Genomic DNA, 20,454 nt, shown 5'->3' with positions numbered 1-20,454 from the left:
ATTTATGACAACATTTGATTGTTAACTTTTGTGTCCTTCTCACTACTGAAATTACAATGTCAGAAAACACGAAACGTTTAAAAACAAATATTGAAAAATCAACTAAATCGGATGACTACTCTTCCTTTTCCTTGGGTCATTTACATTTAATAACATTAATGTGCTGGAGACTTCACGCTAAAGACGAATGATCATTTTATTATCAAAAATTTCCTACCTTCATCTGAATCATGTATCACGTTTTGTCCTTGATTTCTAATCGTGTCTCAAAAATCCATGCATTATTATTTGCAAAAATACGTACTAATTTAAAAAATAGGAAGGATAATGTAAGGCCAACTACAAGTAACTAACTCGTAAAAAAAAAAATAGAAAAATCTGTCATCACGACTAGATTAAAGCTAATGCTAACATTGCATTCGAACTTTCACAAGAATGCATCAGAAGACAATAAATTATATAACCTTCTCCAAGGAGAACATCAAAGTGACCCATATAATTTGTGCATAATTGTTACATTTATAATTATATTCCATGGTAACAGTAACCAGAAACGTTGAAAAATGACACATTCGTTCGACTTTCTACATCCTAAACGTTTCTGTTAAAATTTTTTGTGTAAATTTTTTTCGTTGTACCTTTTGAAATCCCGATCTGGCTGGGCCATAGAACATATCACGCAGCGAAATTAAACGAGTGGCAAAGTACAAGCAAATCATGATGCATATAAAGCGAACCGTAAGTGGAAGCTCGGTACATTTGAGTTGTGTCGGGCGAACGAGCGTAGTCGCTGTGAGAAAGATGACTAAAATGTTTGATTTTTACGTCAATAATACCGCTGGGAAAACCTCCCAGGAAAAGTAAGTAAAATTTTCTTTTTTCGTTACGTGGTGGTGGTTGCTGCAAGAAGAGATGGCAGTGATGCGCAAGTGCATTTGTTGAATCATGGATCGATGCAAGTCTTAATCAATTAACGTGTTTATGTTTATTTTAAACTTATTGATTGAAATTAAACTTTTCTCAGTTTTTTTTACGAACTTATTTGTCAACATGTATATTAGGAGAGGTAAATTTAAAGAAAGTGTAATTTTATTAATTAAAAAAGTATTTCCAGGCAGAATTTTAATTTTGGAATGATTTATGTTAATAGCTTTGTTAAAATGATAATAATGCACAGCTGGTGATTTACTATTTTTACAAAAAAAAAGAAAGTTTATAAATTTGCGAAAATTACACATGAAACTGATTTCTTTTAATGTTAATATTGATTAGTTGAAAAATGTATCCCAGAACGGCTTCATTTTGGATTTAACTGGTTGGAGTTACAGTAATAAAAGGAGAAATATTACCCACACGTGGGCACATAGCTGATGGTTCATTTGAAGGAAAATCCTTTGTCAATAAAATTTAGAATATATAATATGTAAACCGAAAAGACAATAAACAATATTAAATGAACCCATTTTGGGTTAAATTGAATTAAAAAAATATGTAATGTAGAGTATAATTATAATACAGCATACGCGTTGCATTACCGACAATATTAATAAATTAGATTATGTGATTCTCCTACTTGAACTGATCAGCCCTATGAAATGGGCGAAGCGGTATTAAATCACATGAGGTGATAATGTGCTGATTTCGTGCCGACCAATAAAATGTAACGCTGTAAGCGCCGAAATTTGTCCCTAAGCAGTTTACATTATCCTCTGTAAATAGCAATAATCGTAAAAAAGGAAGTAACAATTTTTGTATCGTGTGAACAGTAGGTATAATTTGTGGTCACAGAAAGCAATTGAACTAAATCGTTGATGAGATCGCACTACTTTACCAAAAATTCGGACAAGAAAATACTTATATTTTTAAGTATGTATGATTTTTGAAAGTGTGAATTTTGAGACGAGGACCTAAACTGTCCGAATATTATGAATGTTTCATGCATTATCGGCAATAAAAATGCTTAGAACATGGTTTGTATTACATATAAATTCCATTCATGATCTCTCTGGATAAGGCTTGGCTGTGTAAATTTGGCAGCTTTTTTAGTTTAAAAATGAGTTTATGAATTCAGTTATTCAAGTCAGATTTTCTTTAGACATATTTATAGGAATGGTACGACAAACTTAGCTGTTAATTAATTTTTATCCTTTACTAATTTATTTGATGTTCTATTACTCTGTTCATCTCTGTTTAAAATGATACTAATATACGTAGGTACAACATATTCCAAGTAAAGTAACCTCATTTGACATACACCTGTTAAAACTTTTATGACTTAAGCGGCTTAAGCCAAACCACCCTTATAAGTCAAACTGGCTATTGTATTACTTAATTCAGTTCACAGCTACATTATGCCAACAATGGACAGTAATAATCTTGCGGTTCGGGTCCACAAAGCTTACAATAGCCAGTTGACTTCTAAGGGTGATTTGGCTTAAGCCATAAAAGTTTTAACGGGTGTATGTCAAATGAGGTTTGTGTAAGCAAATATTTTTAGAATTTTTAGAATTAGTGATTTGAAAACTTGCTTCTTGTAATTTTGCCTAATAATTTCACCATAAATCTGGAGACTTAAACTTATCCATTATGAATTTGATTGCGTCATGTGTAACTTTCAATTATGTTCTTCTTTTTATCATATCTTTACTTCCAGACCGTAAGCGAAGGAAATATTGTAATCGAATCCGTCGACCGACTCTCTACTTTTACGTTTTCTCGACCTTGCATGACCCCTAGAGTACGAAGAAATAGGTTTCCTGTTTCCGTCTGTCTATTTGTTCGTCTGTCTGTCCGTCTTTCTGTCTGTCTGGTTTATATTTTTGGATTTGCTTATACAGAGTGACTCAAAAAATTATTGAATACGTGAATTTATTTTATTGATTTAATCAGAAACTGCAAAAGTGAATGCTTTGAAATCTTGGAGTTGTTTTAAATTTATCATAAGCATGGTAAATTTTTGATAAAAATGTATTTGCTCATCCCCCTTAAACAATTGATGACGTCACCTCAAAATATTGCTGAATAAATCCTATCTTAAATGTGCGAAATATAATGAGTCTGTACTTGTGATTTATCACTGCATTAATATTTTTTAGATTTGCTTATCCAGGTGTCTGAAAAAAAATTAATGAATGAGTCAATTGATTTATTGATTAAATTAGGAACGGCTTACTCCATTTTCCCAGAAAATTTTTGGAATACAATACTTTTATGTTTAGTATTGCACTGCACCCATCCAAGTTGATTGTTTCAGTGTACTTCAGGAGCTAGGGAAGTTCTGTCGAAACAACTTTCGACCAATTTTTTTGAACTTCATCTTTGCGGCACGACTAATAATAGGTTAAAATGTGAAAGCAAAAAACAGTAAACTTACTGAATGAGCCTTATCTTTCAGTGCAATCAAGTATTTAACTTCAAATCTAGCATAACCCTGACAAGCCTAGTTTACTATTTTCCAACCCAATTAACTATTTCACTAGAAAGAATCTAATTCATTATCTAGGTCATAATCACCAACTGATTCTGATTCAGATTCTCCTAATGAAATAATTAAAGAGAAATATTTTCGAAGAATAAATTTCCCATGTGTTTTTTCCAGTCGGCAAAAATAAGTCTTCACTACGTCTACATTTTTTTTCCATTTGTACATCTAGAGGTGTTTTCGAGCCATAAGTTTGCTACCTTTTCTGGAGATTTAATTATATTTACGAATTTATATGCGTATTGTAGAAATTTTTGCAAAACCCCCACGCCATTTCAATAGGATTGTATTGACAATGGTATGGAGATAATCTAAGAACTTCATGACCATACTCACTCAATAATGTTTCATCAGTCACATAACGTCAGGTTGTGTTCGTCCGAGGTGTAATAAAATTCCAAAGTTGTTTCAAAATTTTTTCATTGAAATTGACACCATGATTAATCATAATCAGTCATTCCTGCACTGACTTTTTATACACGATGATGTAGACATCGCTGTTGTAGTTTATTCAAACCAGGATTATTCACCTAATTTCAAAAAAGTACTCCGTCTATTGTCTTGTGGTAGTCCCTGTCATTATTTTAGAATTTACCAAAAAATCACACCCCTCTAAAAAGCCAAAAAGGCCCCAAAATGGTAAATCTTGAAACTTTAGACAATTTTGATTGGGTTGTTTTTCAAATCGCTTTTATGTAACCAACGACGAATGGAAGATCCTTTCTGGTAAATCCACGTTTCGTCTAGATATACAAAGAATACATTTTCACCGGAATTTTGAAATTGTAAAAAATTAATTTTTGCTGCATCGACAAGTTTTTCTTTCACCTAAAATTTTTGGTCGTTTAACTTCTTCATGTTTATATCCCATTGACTTTAAAATTTTAAACGAAGTGGTTCTACCGCCTTTAATTTCCAAATATTCGCGTGAATCGACCAACAGTTTGTCAGTTGTAAAATATTCATTATTGTCGTTATACAGAGCCAGAGCATGTTGGTTTTAAATTTGGAATGGATTGGCCTAAAAGTTTTTCGATCGTTGATCTGCAGACCTGTAAAGTTTTGTATAAATAGTTAACATTTCGTATGAAATGAACTTACGAAAAGTCTTGAAATTGCTCAAAACCCTTTTAGACTACAAGTTTTTGCTCTATAGCAATAATTCGTGACAGTTTTCAGTATTTTGACAGATCATTAATTTTCATATATTTATCACTCTACGTACTATAGCAGTATTTGGCCCAAAACACTGAGGACAGCGACAGCAGCAAAGACTCGGCATTATGTTCTTAAAACAGATTATCCAACAAAATAATAAAACTTTAACTACAGTCATCTCTTATCCACAAAGATCGTGAATGGAATAAATTTGATAATATTGTTACCATAAACAAAAATGCTGCATTTTGACCGTCTTGACGCACTTGCGATATGCAGAATGTTGGAGGAACTGGAACAGATGGTATAGGTACATACACTGAATTAGCTTTACAATTTATAGAAATCCGCTCAAAATTGATATTGTGTATCATAAAATCCCTAACGTATGCTGTGGTGGGGTGATGTTTGGAGAACTTTTGAAAACAAATTTTGGATACAGTATGTTATCACTTATCAGATTTTTTATAACAATTGAACAAAACAAGGTCATAATCATGCTTCCGTGTTTCACCTATGATATATTATGTACATTCTGTTACAATACAATTTCGTTATCCGGTTCTGTCTATTAGGGGAATAATCACACGAAGGGTCTTGGGCGTGAATACACTTCACCTTTCGGTGTAAAACACATTCACTGCAAAATAGGTTTTTGCAAGACGCATATAAAAATCTAGAGAAGATAAGTATATCAGTATTTTTTTTTCTTTGTAATAATAAATAAATGGTGAAAAAGGAAAATAGCCACCTTATACGAGCACATTATGGTGCTCGTTGGATAAGAGCAAGGAATCATAACGCCCTAGAAAATAATCGATTATACAAGCAGTCGGCACTTTGGCAAGCAAACACTGCTCAACCTTAATCTTTTCGTTATTGGGTTGAGCGTTTATCTCTCTGATAATAATTGAATACCATCGTGAAATTGAATTAAATGATTAGGTGTCGTTTGGATCGTAAACTTTAGTTAACAGTGAACTGTGACAAGGTACGTACATAAAAATCGTTATATTTTATTTTTAACAACTGACCCCTCTTTTTGGCAGCTACGCTATTATTATAATAGTGTATTAGTTTTCTTAATTAGTTATTAACCAATAGTTTAGTGATAAAAGACGACAGCGTATTTTTTGGTTAAAATCGGAACACTTGTATGTTATTTAATGAATAACATTATCGCATTATTAAATAATTACTTACTTATATCGTCCTTATATCAAACTATTTTTGTGTCGGTTTTTTTTAGGTTTTGAATTAAGTTGATTAAAATTTAGCAGTGAAAATTCACAAAAATCCTTAAGCTAATCCTTTATTCTCTTAATCTTGAGATGAGTTTTTTGGTAATTGTGGGGTGTTCAATATATTTTCAGAATGTAAGATCTCCATTACTTACAGACTTATAGTTATGGAATTTTTAAATATAACGCCAGGACACTTATCATTATCTTTTACTTTCCGACTGAAAGCTAAGGAAGTAAAAGGGTCCGACGAATGAGTACTTCCAGATTTTCTTGACGTTTCATGATCTCTACAGTACGAAAACGTAGGTCTTGCGTTCCGTCTGGCGTCTGTCTGTGTAAATTTTTGTTAGACAAATAATCTTCGAAATTACCGGACCGATTGTTGTCAAATATTATACATAAGTATGTTAGGAATATCGTGTAGATGGTAAAACGCTAATCACAATCTTTTACTGTCATGCTTTATTTAAAATAATTTCCACTAGCTACAAGTTTCTCTTTATTCCTAGTCCTTTTTGATAATTTCTGGTTTAATTTGGTCATGCTTGTCTTGCTTTGATATCAATTTACAATTCCTTTATTGTTATTTCTTCTATTTGGTCTGTAGTGCAAACTCTCTTGGGGCCTTTCCGATTCCTTTTTCTTTCATTTAAAATTTTTAGCATGGTAATTTACCCACGTTTGTTTTTGTTTTTAGCTGGTTTTATCATTTCTTATCCCTCTTGGTTTTTCTCGTTTATTTCCTTTTAATTTGTTCCCTATATTCCAGAATTTCTTGTTGTTTTTTTTACCCAGGACTTCTTTTTCTGTTTGTCTGTCTGTCTGCCCGGATTTTTATTAGACAGATAACCTCTGAAACTACTGGATCGATTGTTCTTATATATGTTGTTGTTATATGTGTATTAGGAATATCGTGTTGATGGTAAAACCCTAACCACAATTTTGGATAATCATCCCACCAACAGTAGGATGACGTCATGTCCAAAATTTACATTGGTAAAAGTTATTTAAATTTAACGAAACATGGATTCATGTTGAGTTTTTACCCTAAACATCCAGATTTTTGAAAAAAAAAACAAAAACCGAATGCTCTGAAATCTTGCAAACGTTTTGAGGTTATTATACGATAAGCATATATAGATGTCGTAAGCATGGTAAATCGTTAATCAAAAGTAATTTTTTTACGCTTCCCCAAAAATTAATGACGTCGTTTTATCATATTGCCGAATTTTACATTTTCGAAAATTACATAGCCCTGCCTGTGTGATTTAAGAATCCGCGTTGAGTTTTTACCCTAGTCATCCAGATTTTTAGGAAAAAATTCAAATTTGTATTTTACAATTTAACTTTGAAATTGCAAAACCGACTGCTCTGAAACTTCACCAACATTTTAAGGTAATAGGAAGCATGATAAATCGTTAAACAAAATTTGTTTGTTCATGGCCTCCCAAAAAATGATGACGTCATCGTACAATTCTGCCGAATAAATGTTCTTTAAATTTTATGATATAACATAATTCATAAATCATACATCATAAATCCGTGTTGAGTTTTCACCCTTGGTATCTAGATTTTTGGGAAAAAAATAAAAATTTTATAACAGTATTTTGTAATTTAACTTTGGAATTGCAAAAACCGAATGCTGTGAAATCCTACAGATATCTTAAGATTATTGGAAGCATGGTAAATCGTTAATTAAAATTGGTCCCTAATCTTTCAATTTTGCCGAAGATTTATTCTTCAAATTTATAAATAAAAACTGAGTGGGGTTAATTAATTAATCAGTTCTCTGAATGAATCACATTTCTTTTTCTTTTAACGGCTGATGCTTGTAATCTGAACGTGCTAATAGCCAAATTCTTTCGAAGTATGAGCATGAACAGTCGAAGTTAAGCATGTACTGAGAAATTGAGAATATTTTTTATAAATGAATTTTAACACTAAAAAATGCTGAATGACAAAGATTTTACCATAAATTGTAAATAAGATTAACGTATCAACTTCTTCAGAAATCGATATGTTTTTAATCACTGTCGCTAATTTTCTCATGTAGAATCAATTGCTTATGGGTTTCAACCTTGCTGCTAACCCATAGTAGAACACAGTGTAGCCATTACAATTACCTAAGGGTCATTTTTGGAACGATTTTTTTTTTTTTTTTTTTGGTTTATGAATCTATTCCCTATTAAAGTTTGTAACAAATTTAACTATTGTGTAATCTAAATCTAGTTCAATAAAATTATGAATTAGCCGATAAAATTTATACAAGTTAGATTTTTTGCACAGAATTGTGTTCTTTTACATTTTTGTGGAGACCCATAGTATACCTACAAAACTTGATAGCAGTTTTTTCGTAGAAATTTCAAGCTTTACGATTTTACTTCGATATTGTCAAAAAACTAAAATGAGCTCCATTCCCTCTTTTGAGATAATCTGAGGGATGAGGCTCAATTAAAATGTTACAATGCCTATAATTTTTGTAATTGACCAATGGTTTTTGAGGTCTGTCAATCACATCGCAGGTGTAATAGTTTCTGTATATTTTCTCGAAGACTAATACTGCGTCATATTTTTTTTTACTTTTTTTTGTCTAGGCTTCTGTCATTTTTGGTATTACGATGATGTGGAAACCAGTTGTAGAACATCAAAAAGCGCTGATAGTGGGTTTTTTAATGTTGCTTTTTTGATATTCTTTATTTATGTATATGTATAAAGTCATTAACTTTTTGGGGAGGTGTATCCTCGGCTTCGCTTCGATCATGAATCATCATTCGCGGCAACAGATGCATTTGTTGTCCTGTTAAACAAATAACTCTGGTTTGTTTACTCATGGAAAGTTTCAAGTTCACTTTGAGTTAGATCTGTCAGCTACTTAATTTTGTAAACTAACTGAATCGCTTTTCTAACAACATTGAACACTAAACAAAAATGTTAGATATGTTGTCAAAACACGTCAGCAACATTTTGATTGAAAATCTTATCCAAAAACCGAGAAAAGCCTTAGTAAAGTAAAAGTGCAGCCAAAAATACACCATGATTTCCTTGCCATCTGCCTACCAGCACGCACGTGTGTGAACGACGCCGCCGTCGGCGTCAACAGCTGATGCACCCAACCAACGTCGTCGACGCGCTTGCGTCCACTATTCTCCTCTCACGCTGTTTCGTATTTCAGCGGACATCGCCTAGACCTCGCCAACAAGTCAAAAGTGCAGACGTCCACTATGTCCACATACGAAAGGGATCGCTTGGGCCAAAGAAACATCGGGGACAATGAGGCCTGCTGCAACAGCATCGTCAGCGGTGTCAACAGGCTGACGAATCCCGGTTGGAACAAGGTACGAAATGACTTGCGTTACTTAATGGAATTTTTTGCGGTTTCTTAACAACGCCGGGACGCCGCTGTTATCGACAAAACACGGCCTACTTTATGGTCGATGGTTTTTGTGGGCATTCGTGGTAGTAGTGGCGTAGATTAAGGGTGCCATGGGTTCGGACACGGACTGGTGGGGTCTCACACCTTCCCCGAAGACGTTGTGTTTTCCTACGAATTTGGCTGATATTGACGGAAGGGTAAATTTGAGGGTTTTGGGGTGCAAGGGATTTGCGCGAAGGAAACGCTAATGAAGTTTGAGTAATTGATTTGTTGTGACCCAATTAGGGTGCGATTTTAGTGGGGTAGTTTTCGGTTATTATTTAATAGTGATGGTTGTTTTGTTAAGTCGGGTGGGGCTTATCAGTGTTGCAATCCTAAGTTTTACTTTAATCGTTACGGGAATGGAAAACACATTGTGTAGGTACTGGGAAAATAAAAAAAAAATGTTTATTATGTGGAAAACAAACGAATGTGGTTTGTTAAAGAACAATGGGGTTGTTTTATTATTGCTTCACTCTATAATTGCTGTATAATTCCACTTATACTTAGAATTTAACGAAATGAAATATGTATATTATTTGATCGCAATTAAAGGAAGCGAATCATAAAGAACTGTCGGAAATAAATATGCGCGTAATGCAACAAGTAAATTGTTATAACCTTCGTTTTAAATTTGGTGTGGTGTTAGACTGTACCGCACAATACTCGTACCGTATAAAATTTAATAAATTATATATTCCTCAGTTGTAGCACTACAACATTTTTGAACCGTTAATTGTCAAATAAACTCTCAAATAGGTAACTGCAAAAACCAACAGCACTATTTTAAAAATAAATTTCATCACTTAATAGAGGACTTTTTTTCGATCATATGGTATAATATATGTAAAACAATACGTACTACCTCAGTTTTATTTACAAATTATTATTTATTGACTCTTGTCCAGTTCAGGCCATACTATTTGTTACAACCCAACCCAAGACTTTCTGTTCATGTTTTACAATGCAATAAATTCACGGGCGAAAATTTTTCCCTTTTACATAACTAATCTACTATTAGTATTTGACCTTTTTTTAATGTCCCTAATTTTTTAATTGCTGAACAAATCATTTACGTAGGTGTCCCCTGACATTTTAAAAACCATTACCTGCCAATATATTTCGTCTTACCAAATTTTAATGTTTTTGTGACAATTTAACAGGACCTTAATTGCATTCATTCTCCAATGACAACACACAAATCGACACGATTTAAATTGAACGAGTTTTATTACATTACATTTTAGGATCGGTTTCAAATGGTTTCATGCGGTTTTGCCTTCGGTGTCAATACTGCCTTTCTATTTGAAAAGGAATTGATGGCCTTTTTATAGTGACATTTGCTGGACCCGTAAATGTTACACAATAATTGCATTGTTTCGGAGAAAATAAATAAATAAAATTTACATTATCAATAAAAGAATGAAGGTCATTAACTGTGATTAATGTCTAATGTCCCGTGTAGCCGCAGTGACCTCGCTGTTTAATAACATTATCTTTGATTCCGCCAATTTCTTCAATTTCCTGCTTGATCTTCTGCTGACCTTCTAAATTTTCCATCGAGAAAAATGTAGATAACGCACCTTTTAAATACGTAATAAAGTACATAAATGTGTTTTACACACAAGTGAAAGTTAAGCGCACCTATATTGACAATAAAGTCACAACGTTTGAGTTAAAATGGAAGAAATGTAATTAATCCTGTGCCCAATATTTCTTATAAATTGTTTCAATTATTTGCTTACTCAGCATAGCGACGAATCTGACATTATTTAACAAAATATTAAAGTATTAAAAATGATTGTATACCTCTTCAGGTTCGTTTGTACACAGATAAAACAGTGCTTGTCATGTTGTTATTTATATAATTTTACTTATCTCCGGTACTTAACTTACCTACCTAATAACAACCGATACGGTGCATATCGTGCTGTGATCAGAAAATAATTGATATCAGTTTAAAGATCTCGTTCATAATAAATATTTTCGTATGGCGGTTTTGCAATACCTCCATAGATACCAGGTACTTGGAGTATCATCAGTATTTGGACATGACCTGAATTTAAGTATAATTCACTTAAGTATGTTTTTCCCAAACAAAACAAACATAATTAGACAAAACAAACTTATCTGTGATTTTTGCATCGAATGTTTACAGAATTAAACGTAATTGTATAATAACATTAATTTTTATGTGCAATTTACATGAAGGACAAGATCAAATGTTCTATTTTATTGGAGATCCAGTAATAGGTATATTAGTGTCCTAGTTATTTTCACGCCTTTCACTTGAAGCTGTGGAATTGATGTAACATTGATCTTGATTGCGTTTAAAGCTCGTTACACCCGTGAAAGTTCTGAGCAATAATTTGCAATTGCTAATAATATGATTGTAATATACCTAATGGTACGAAAATTTGACGCTTTTGGCTGTTGTGCGTTAAGAAGAATCGGAAGCATATCAAATCTAAAAAAAAAATGGCTTTTTTGCTTTGATTGACCTAGGCATTGCTGACTCATGCAACTTGCCGTAGCTATTTGGTATTGCGCAGACATTGGTATTTATTTAATTTTTTATAACCAGCAGATAATATACGATTCTAGGGTGAACGAATGACCATTGTTCGTCAAAACAAGAATTGTAAAATTGGGTTTCAAAGTCCTTTGATTTGCAACTGGTGGATTCCAACTGACTGGTCAAGGTCCAAGGCCTTTTTAGCAGTATTGTATGGTTGCTATATTGCAGTGTCATATTCCAAAGTCCACGTTTTTGGGTGTAAAGTAGAATAATAAATTTTATTAATTCACGTCATTTTAAACCAATATAAAAGGAGCCACCAAATAGCAACAAACTTGTTAAAACTTTTTCGCATTTAATTAAAATGCCAGATTACGTGATGCTGCTAGTTGTTTCCTCGTTGCGCAAGAACGCAGGTGTGGAGATTTCCTGATTGCAACATCAAACGCAAATTTCTTAAGAAAAGTATACGAAATTTGCAAAAAACTGATACCCTATTGTCTGCTTTACGTCTGACTTCTGAGGCCAGTAATGCATTGACCGTCCTTGATCAAAAGAGGTTATCCGACTCATTTGTTGACAATTTTTATCCTTTCATTACATAACATGTTATAACGATTGTGTGTGCGAAAAATGGAAACACCCAATCTGAGTGATTTTGTTTCTCCTCATAACCAAAAATTATCTAGTCACACCCATTTACAAAATCAGTTAAATATATTTGGGCGAGACCGTTTACACAATACATACAATCAAATATTTATTAAATAAGTAGTTTCTAACCAGTAGTACTTAGCGTTTTGGAGAAGTCTAAAATTTTAAATACTTCACAAATTAAATTAACACAACATAAAATGATAATTTTTAACCAGACAGTGTTTAGTGTTTCACGAGGAAGTTGCACTTCCACAACTCGATAACACAATCACACCATAACGAGAATCACGTCAGTGGTAAATGTTTCGCATTTTTGTAAAACGTCCTCAAATTAACCTTTCATGTTGTTATTGGCTAATGCTTATCGTACCTGAGGGTGATTCAATGTTATTTGGAGGGTATCCTATCTAATGTCGCTCGTGTTTGTCATTTTTTTTGAGGTTTTCCGAAGTGTTTGATAAAATTTTTATGATTATATCATACTATGCTTGTATTCTTGAATGTCAGGTGTCATTTCCCGGAAACTCGGTACTTAGAAAAACGTTCAAGTGTCGTTGAACGGAAAGTTGCTTATAATGGTGCGTTAGGCCTTGGATACAGTTAATTTATTGCCCAATTGTTACAGTTTATATAACCAAAGTCATTATATTGTAAGAAAATGATTATTGTGATTAGTGGTATGTGCCTTGGGAAATTCCCCATGTGTATTTAATAAATAATTATATAAGGCACTGAAATACCTTCTCTAATTGGTCAAAAAATGGGAGTGTGCGAAAAACCGGAATATATGTGGGAAAGATAAAGACTCGAAATGATGTGAAACAAGTAAAAACCATGGTTACAAATTGTAATTCTTTATTAACAAAGTAGAATCCGCCAAATAGTGAACATTGGTTTTCTGTTTCCAAAAGAGTTTATTGGAAGCCACTAGTCAGAATCGAACGTAAATCACAATTATAACCTAAACTGTGTTCATGTACATTTGATTCATAGAACCTTTGTTCCTTAGACACATTTTGGTTTTACCATCTACACGATACCCCTAAAATATATATAAAGTTTGACACCAATCAGCCCGGTAGTTTCGGAAATTATCTGTCTAATAAAAGTCGACACAGACGGCGACAGACAAACAAACGGAAACGGTTGACCCATCTTTAACACCTATTTTTTCGTACTCTTGGGGTCCTGAAACGTGAAAGTATTGCCGTAGGTTCAATTTTACGAATGCCTACTGTCATGTTTTCTCAACGTTTCAGTACCCCAAGTGTACGAAAAAGTAGGTCCCCGTTTCCATCTGTCTATCTATTGCCGTCTGTGCCAATTTTTATTAGACAGATAATTTCCGAAACTATCGGCTGATTCTACCAAATTTTATATGTACTTATTTTAGGAATACCGTGTAGATGGTAAAACGTTAACCAAAATGTGTCTAGTCATCCCACCAACAATGTAATGGCATTCCCTTGAAATGTTTCATATTAAATTTTATGTGATGACATACCTACTCCTGTACTTGTGATTTATGAATTGGCTTTGAGTTTTCCTGAGACCTCCAAATTTTCGCAGAAAATCTAAATTGTATAACAATCTTTTATACTAATTAAGCAGAACTTGGGCACGGACATTCGCTGGATAACTGCTTTCGAGTCGGCGATTTAAAACGTGAAGGTCGCGCGTTCCATGCCCTCATAGACTTTTGTCTTTTTCTTACACTGTTACTACCTTTTTTTATCCAACTCTCTTGAACTACTATGATAACCCAGATATCCGCCAAAATTAGACCTGTACTTAGAAAATTTTAAAACCCGCGAAAATTAAAAAATTTGGGCTTCAGTTGTACTCGTCAACATGGAATCCTATATTATGTGTGTGTGTTTTTTTTTTGTTTGGCGGAATGCATTCAAATGGAAAGAGGTAAACCTCAAGTTGGAAAAACGTCCCTAAATCAAAATGCCAAATATCGAGGACAAATTGTTTATTCCTCCATTACTGAGAGGGTAAAACTGTGAAATAACCGGACTTAATTCTGAGCTGTAAAAACCTCTCCAGCTTCCAACAATAAAATCGAAAGTTACAAAACAAAACAAACATTTGAATATCATAAATTTTAACAAGCAGAGAAGAAAGAAATCGTCATCAAAGTTACTGAAGAACTCAAGTTATTGCGATGGTGGGGCGACAAATTTAAATTATAGCAGTCAGCGGCGCGAAGGGCGTCTCCTCGTGAAGGTCTATTTGCCCTAACCACAAGCACAATACGCGCTATGGATTTTAAACACTCGCACCCTGATTCACTAGAATCGAAAATCTGGTATTGCAGGTGAACATTCACATTATGCTACAGTCTATCAACAGTTTTATTAACCAACGAGAATTTACATGAGGTTAAACTATGCAATAATTAAATCATAATTAAGTTTATAAAGATTACATCATGGTCTCAACAAATCCACATAACACATGAAACAAGCACATATGAAATAAACACAACGAGGCACATATTAGATATACTCAAAATCAAAATATTAATTCGAGAATAAATGTTCAAATTCAAGACGTGAGAAAAGAATTCGGATGTAATAAAATTACACATTAATATGACTAAATGAATTTCTTGCCACTTGTTTTGCAGGAACATTTTTATTGTTGTTAAATTATGTTAGAATCAGAAGCAGTTAAAAATCCTAACACGAACTGTGAATTTACAAACAATAAAACAAAAATAACACGTGTTGATGAATAGTCGAAGTTTCGCACATTTCAGATTAGAAAATCATCAACAAACTGATATTATACTCATTACTCTTATTAGATGCAGACTGTGGCGTCGAATACGAATCATTTTGTGTTTAAACAATTGCTTTTTTATAAAATTAAAAATTAAATTTAAGCTATCCTTTTTGTTTACGATCACTTGTTTATAAATAACAAAAACAAGTTGTGAGACCTTTTTGAAATCTACCTGCGCTCCATTTCTCATTCTAAGCCGAAATTTAAAACATCCATGGTTGCCTGTTATGAGTATTATTATTACTTATTTTTATTTTATCAAATGCGGTTTCACGGCATTGGTTTTTTCTTCAGGGCGAAATTTAAATTTCAAATTCAGGTACATCACACTGCATCTAATTTATGATTTCTTATTTTCTTCTAGGTTTATATATTTTTTTAAATTCACAATATTTTTGCGCTGATTTGCATTTAATGAAAATATTGCTCACTATTAAATTATCAGGGATTGTTATGTATCACCAAATGAGTCACGTGCTTTTTTTATGTTTTAGGGCATGGCTTTTTCTTGGGAGGAACGTCAAACATTGGGTATCCACGGTTTTCTTCCTCCAAGGGTAAAAACTCAAGAAGAACAAGTAGAGCACTGTTGCGTCTGCCTTGCTCGTCTTGACAACGATCTTGACAAATACATGTACCTACAAAATCTCCTTGTAAGCTTTAATCATCGCGCGAAACATCTTTTTAATCTTCTTGAATAATTATTTAGGATCGCAACGAAAAGCTCTTCTATCGCCTCATAGGCGATAACGTGCAACAACTAATGCCTCTAGTTTATACACCAACTGTAGGTTTAGCGTGTCAGAAGTTCGGGTTAGTCTACAGTCGGCCAAGAGGCTTGTTTATCACTATATATGATAAGGGCCATATATATGATATTTTAAGGAACTGGTAAGTGAGTTGAATACATAGTTTCGCAGTTGTTGATTCGTTTTTAGGCCTCAGTCGGATGTCCGAGTAATCGTGGTGACCGACGGAGAGCGTATTTTAGGTCTTGGTGATTTGGGAGCCTGTGGTATGGGTATACCGATAGGCAAACTGTCGTTGTATACTGCTCTAGCTGGAATTAAACCACACCAAACATTACCCATAACTTTAGATGTAGGAACTAATACAGAAAAAATGCTAAACGATCCTTTATACATCGGCCTAAGACAAAAGCGTGTAAGAGGACAAGAATACGACGATTTTATTGATGAGTTCGTCCACGCTGTGGTTAGAAGATGGGGACAGAGTACCCTCATCCAATGGGAAGATTTCGGAAACGCTAATGCTTTCCGTTTATTAGGTAATATTCCACTTTTCCTCATTTTCATCTACTAATTTCCAAATTTAGCCAAGTACAGGGATGACTTCTGCACTTTCAACGACGATATTCAAGGTACTGCGAGTGTAGCCGTTGCCGGCCTTTTGTCATCCCTAAGGATTACTAAAACTCGCCTATCCGATCACGTCATCTTATTCCAAGGAGCCGGTGAAGCTAACCTTGGAATAGCAAACCTCTGCGTCATGGCGATGAAAGCCGAGGGTACTTCAGACGAAGACGCCCACAAGAAGATCTTCATGATCGACACAAAAGGGTTGATTGTCAAGGACAGGCCAGAGGGTGGCATTAGTGCACATAAAGCGCCTTTCGCTCAGGCAGTTCCGCACATTAAAACTTTAACCGAAGCTGTAAAAACCCTCAAACCGTCCATGCTGGTCGGTGCTGCCGCAATTCCCGGTGCTTTCACTGAGGAGATTTTGAAGGAAATGGCCAAGAACAATGAACGCCCAGTTATTTTCGCCTTGAGTAATCCAACATCGAAGGCTGAATGCACTGCTGAACAAGCTTATAAACTCACTGATGTATGTGAGACTAGATATGGATTGAAAGCTTATTAATGAGATTTTTTTCAGGGCAAAGCGATTTTTGCCAGTGGCAGTCCTTTCGACCCTGTGGAGTTGAATGGAAAGACTCACGTTCCAGGCCAAGGAAACAATTCGTACATTTTCCCGGGCGTTGGTTTGGCAGCTATGTGTGCTGGAATCCGTACTATCGGCGAAGACATATTTTTGATTGCTGCTGAGGTGTGCATACCTATTATCACGTAATTGAATCAGCCAATCACTGATTGTTGCCTATTAACAATAGCACGTTATTGTTTCAAGTTCAACCAGTTGTAGTTTAAAATATCGTAAAACATTTTGGTGACTCATGCTTTCAGTTTGGTAATAATTACCAACTGTTTCAAAATGATTTGTGAAAGGATGAGCAGGTTACAAGGAAACAAAACATTGCTTTTAATTATAGCCATTAAGTATAAGAAAAACAATTACTACCGCAAGAGCCATCTAATTTTAGAGAATCCAAGATTAGAAATGGAAAGTTTGGTTTTAAAATCTTATATGAGCGGATTCGCATGGTTTATTGTGCAAACATTTTATGAATTAGTAATCACACAAAAATTTAACTTTATGTTGTTCATGTCGAGATGGGCTCATGTGTTCCAGTTCAGGTTGAACTGTTAACCCCAGTGATTGGAATAATTACTTTTTGCACTTTGAAAAATTTAATGAAGACACAATTTTACATATTTGTTGTATGGGTCCAAAGGGTCAAGAAAAAACGTGTTAGAATGAAAAACGCAGTGAGCGATTTATTTTACTAACGCATTTGTTACATATTCACATCAGTAAATAAAATAAAACAAAACAAAACAAATAAATACTTCACGCAAGAGGACTATATTCATAATTTAAATTCAATAATAACTGATATTTAAAATTTTCGTCAGCTAAGGCATGACGTTTTGTCTTAAAAACATCGGCGCCAATACTAAACATCCTTTCCACTGCGGCGCTAGATGGAATTCTTGTGGGGCAACATGTTACATAATTTACCAAAAATTGAAGAGCTGATTCTTTTGTGCCTAATTTCATTCCACTCTAGCCACAAATAAAGGTTCGATGACAATTGCAACAACTTTTAAACAAAAATTTGCATTGGTGGAAGTTTTCAAAATATCTTATTGGCTACGTGTAAATGTATCGTAAATGTTAGTCTTTTAATTTATAATAAAAAGAATGTTCCTAAATATTTAAAAGGGGGCTACAAGATAATGTAAACTTAAAAGTCTATCTTTAATTGCCTTAAGGGGTTTAAAAAGACGGACTGTATCGGTTACCTGTTATAGATTTGAGTGGACCAGAAAAATGGCTAAAGTTTGTTTGGCCACAAATTTTAAATATTCTGCCCCTGTTTATTCAATTATTTATTAAGATATTTTACTTCTGTAAAGCCCAATGGATTTTTCAATACAATTTCTACTAATTTACCTTTTTGAAAATTTAAAATTGATCCATAAATAGCGAAGACCAGATAATCTCATACTAATCACAATTTTAACGCGTCGTAGTCTTTTTTTTGACAACAAAATTTAAAAAACGGAAAAGCAGTTTGGGTAGGGTTTTTTTACGCCCATTTCAACGGTGTGAAGTTTATTACAATCGGACGTATACTTTTGGCAAAAACTTGGGTAGAAGTTTATATGTATTTCCCTATGTTGGAATATGCTTTAGCTCACCCTTAAAATGATGAAGAGCTTATGTATATTATGGTTACCTGGTTTGGTAACAAATTCTGTGCTAAACTCGTTTTGGATTTTAACTCCGTACTGGGTTAATCTTCTCTTTGTGGGGACGAACCAGATATAATAATCCCAGCAGGTCAGGTAAACAATTTGTAGAGAAAAAACAATATTTTTAAGCATTTGGGTTAAAAGTAATTGCAAAAAGTAATTGTAAAAGTGACTGCATTACTCAAAAAAAAAATAATAATTCGTTGCAATTGCTTATTACATTTTTTGAAAAGTAATGCATTACAATTATTCATTACTTGGAAAGGAATTGAAATACAGTAATAAATTACTTGTACCTAATTGAATTACTTCCAACCACTGATTAGCACCATTTTAACTTTACAAGGTCTACAACAATTCCGTTACAAACTATATTTAGGTACCGAATAACTTGGAACTGGAATCTATATATAAACAATATTTGCGATTTGGGCTTAAGTTTAAGTTCAAGTAAGACATAAAAAACATCTCGTGACCATAAGTTATACACAGACCTAATAATTTCGATCTAGCAATCTTTGGCATGATACTAGCGAAGAGCGATACAATTTTTGTATTAGAAATTTACCAATTAGAAATCTCAACCCAGGTAAATGAGGTCTGTAATCACTGAACTGTGTTTTTTAATCACAATCAGCGAACTGTGTCCTCATTTTAAGGATTTCATTTCTGTTAGGAAAGCGAAAATACATAAATATAAACAATAATATAATAATAATGCAAATACATATGAAAAATTCTAAACAAATTCTGCGTTTTTATTATTTGGTGTAGTTCTATATTTTTGCAAATAATTCATGTTTGTATAGGTATTCGTATAAAATTTTTGTAGAGTGATTATGAGATCTGATTATTCCATTTTCACGTAGTATACTTAACTTATTGTTAAATACTTATCTCACTAACTGACGACATTATATGATTGTGCTAGAATCGCTGAACAGATATAGTAATACAAGCGCGTGAATAAGAAGCCAGCGTTGCCATTGGTTAAACAGCGCATGACATTAAGCTTCTGTTGATTCAATTGGGCCTCACACACGCGTCGTCTTTCACGTGACTGCTTGATCTATCCGGTGATTCTAGATAACAGCTTAATTACATAGATGGTATTATTTTCAGGCTTTGGATGAATTGGTAACTGAAGAAGATTTAGAAAAGGGAAGTCTGTATCCTCCTTTATCAACGATTCAAGACGTCTCAGTGAAAATTGCCTCAAGGATTGTAGAATATTCATACAAACAAGGTGATTACCATGAATTTATATTGTTTCTACAATTTAATGGTTGTACTTTTTCAGGAACGGCGAGTGTTTGCCCGCAACCAGATGACATAGAAGCTTTCATCAGGGCCCAAATGTATAATACGGATTACACCTCTGTTGTTCCCGATACTTACGCGTTCCCTGGCAGTGGAAAATAAATAATTTATTTGTATTGATAGGTACTATACATGTTGATATTTTACTCTTCGGTTGGTGGTGCAAAGTGAACTGTCGACGAGTTTATTTTGTAAATTTATTTTTAAATTAAATATAAATTATTATTTTATATTGTTGTTTTATTTGTTCA

General features: G+C 33.6%; 1 protein-coding gene across 3 annotated transcripts; it reads left to right on the top strand.

Annotated features, from left to right (window-relative positions):
* Positions 1–607: 607 nt before the first annotated feature.
* On the top strand, positions 608–20,433 carry LOC135126870 (NADP-dependent malic enzyme-like). Of its 3 annotated transcripts, none has more exons than XM_064053064.1 (9): positions 608–860; positions 9,056–9,218; positions 15,758–15,916; positions 15,973–16,154; positions 16,202–16,551; positions 16,600–17,111; positions 17,163–17,333; positions 20,006–20,129; positions 20,184–20,433. In XM_064053064.1, exons 1-9 carry the CDS (start codon positions 718–720, stop codon positions 20,303–20,305), a joined length of 1,926 nt encoding a protein of 641 aa, XP_063909134.1. In that variant the 5' UTR covers positions 608–717; the 3' UTR covers positions 20,306–20,433. The 3 variants fall into 3 exon arrangements, with proteins under 3 accessions (XP_063909134.1, XP_063909135.1, XP_063909136.1); XM_064053065.1 differs by lacking the exon at positions 608–860 and adding an exon at positions 5,573–5,630; XM_064053066.1 differs by lacking the exons at positions 608–860; positions 9,056–9,218 and adding an exon at positions 9,348–9,453.
* The last annotated feature ends 21 nt before the right edge of the window (positions 20,434–20,454 follow it).

The sequence above is a fragment of the Zophobas morio genome, unplaced genomic scaffold, assembly GCF_036711695.1.
Source record: "Zophobas morio isolate AGI-343-1 ecotype UQ-CSIRO unplaced genomic scaffold, CSIRO_AGI_Zmor_V1 ptg000011l, whole genome shotgun sequence".
Taxonomy (NCBI): domain Eukaryota; kingdom Metazoa; phylum Arthropoda; class Insecta; order Coleoptera; family Tenebrionidae; genus Zophobas; species Zophobas morio.
Note: the sequence above shows the minus strand (reverse complement) of the source record. Positions and strands in the feature narration are given on the sequence as shown.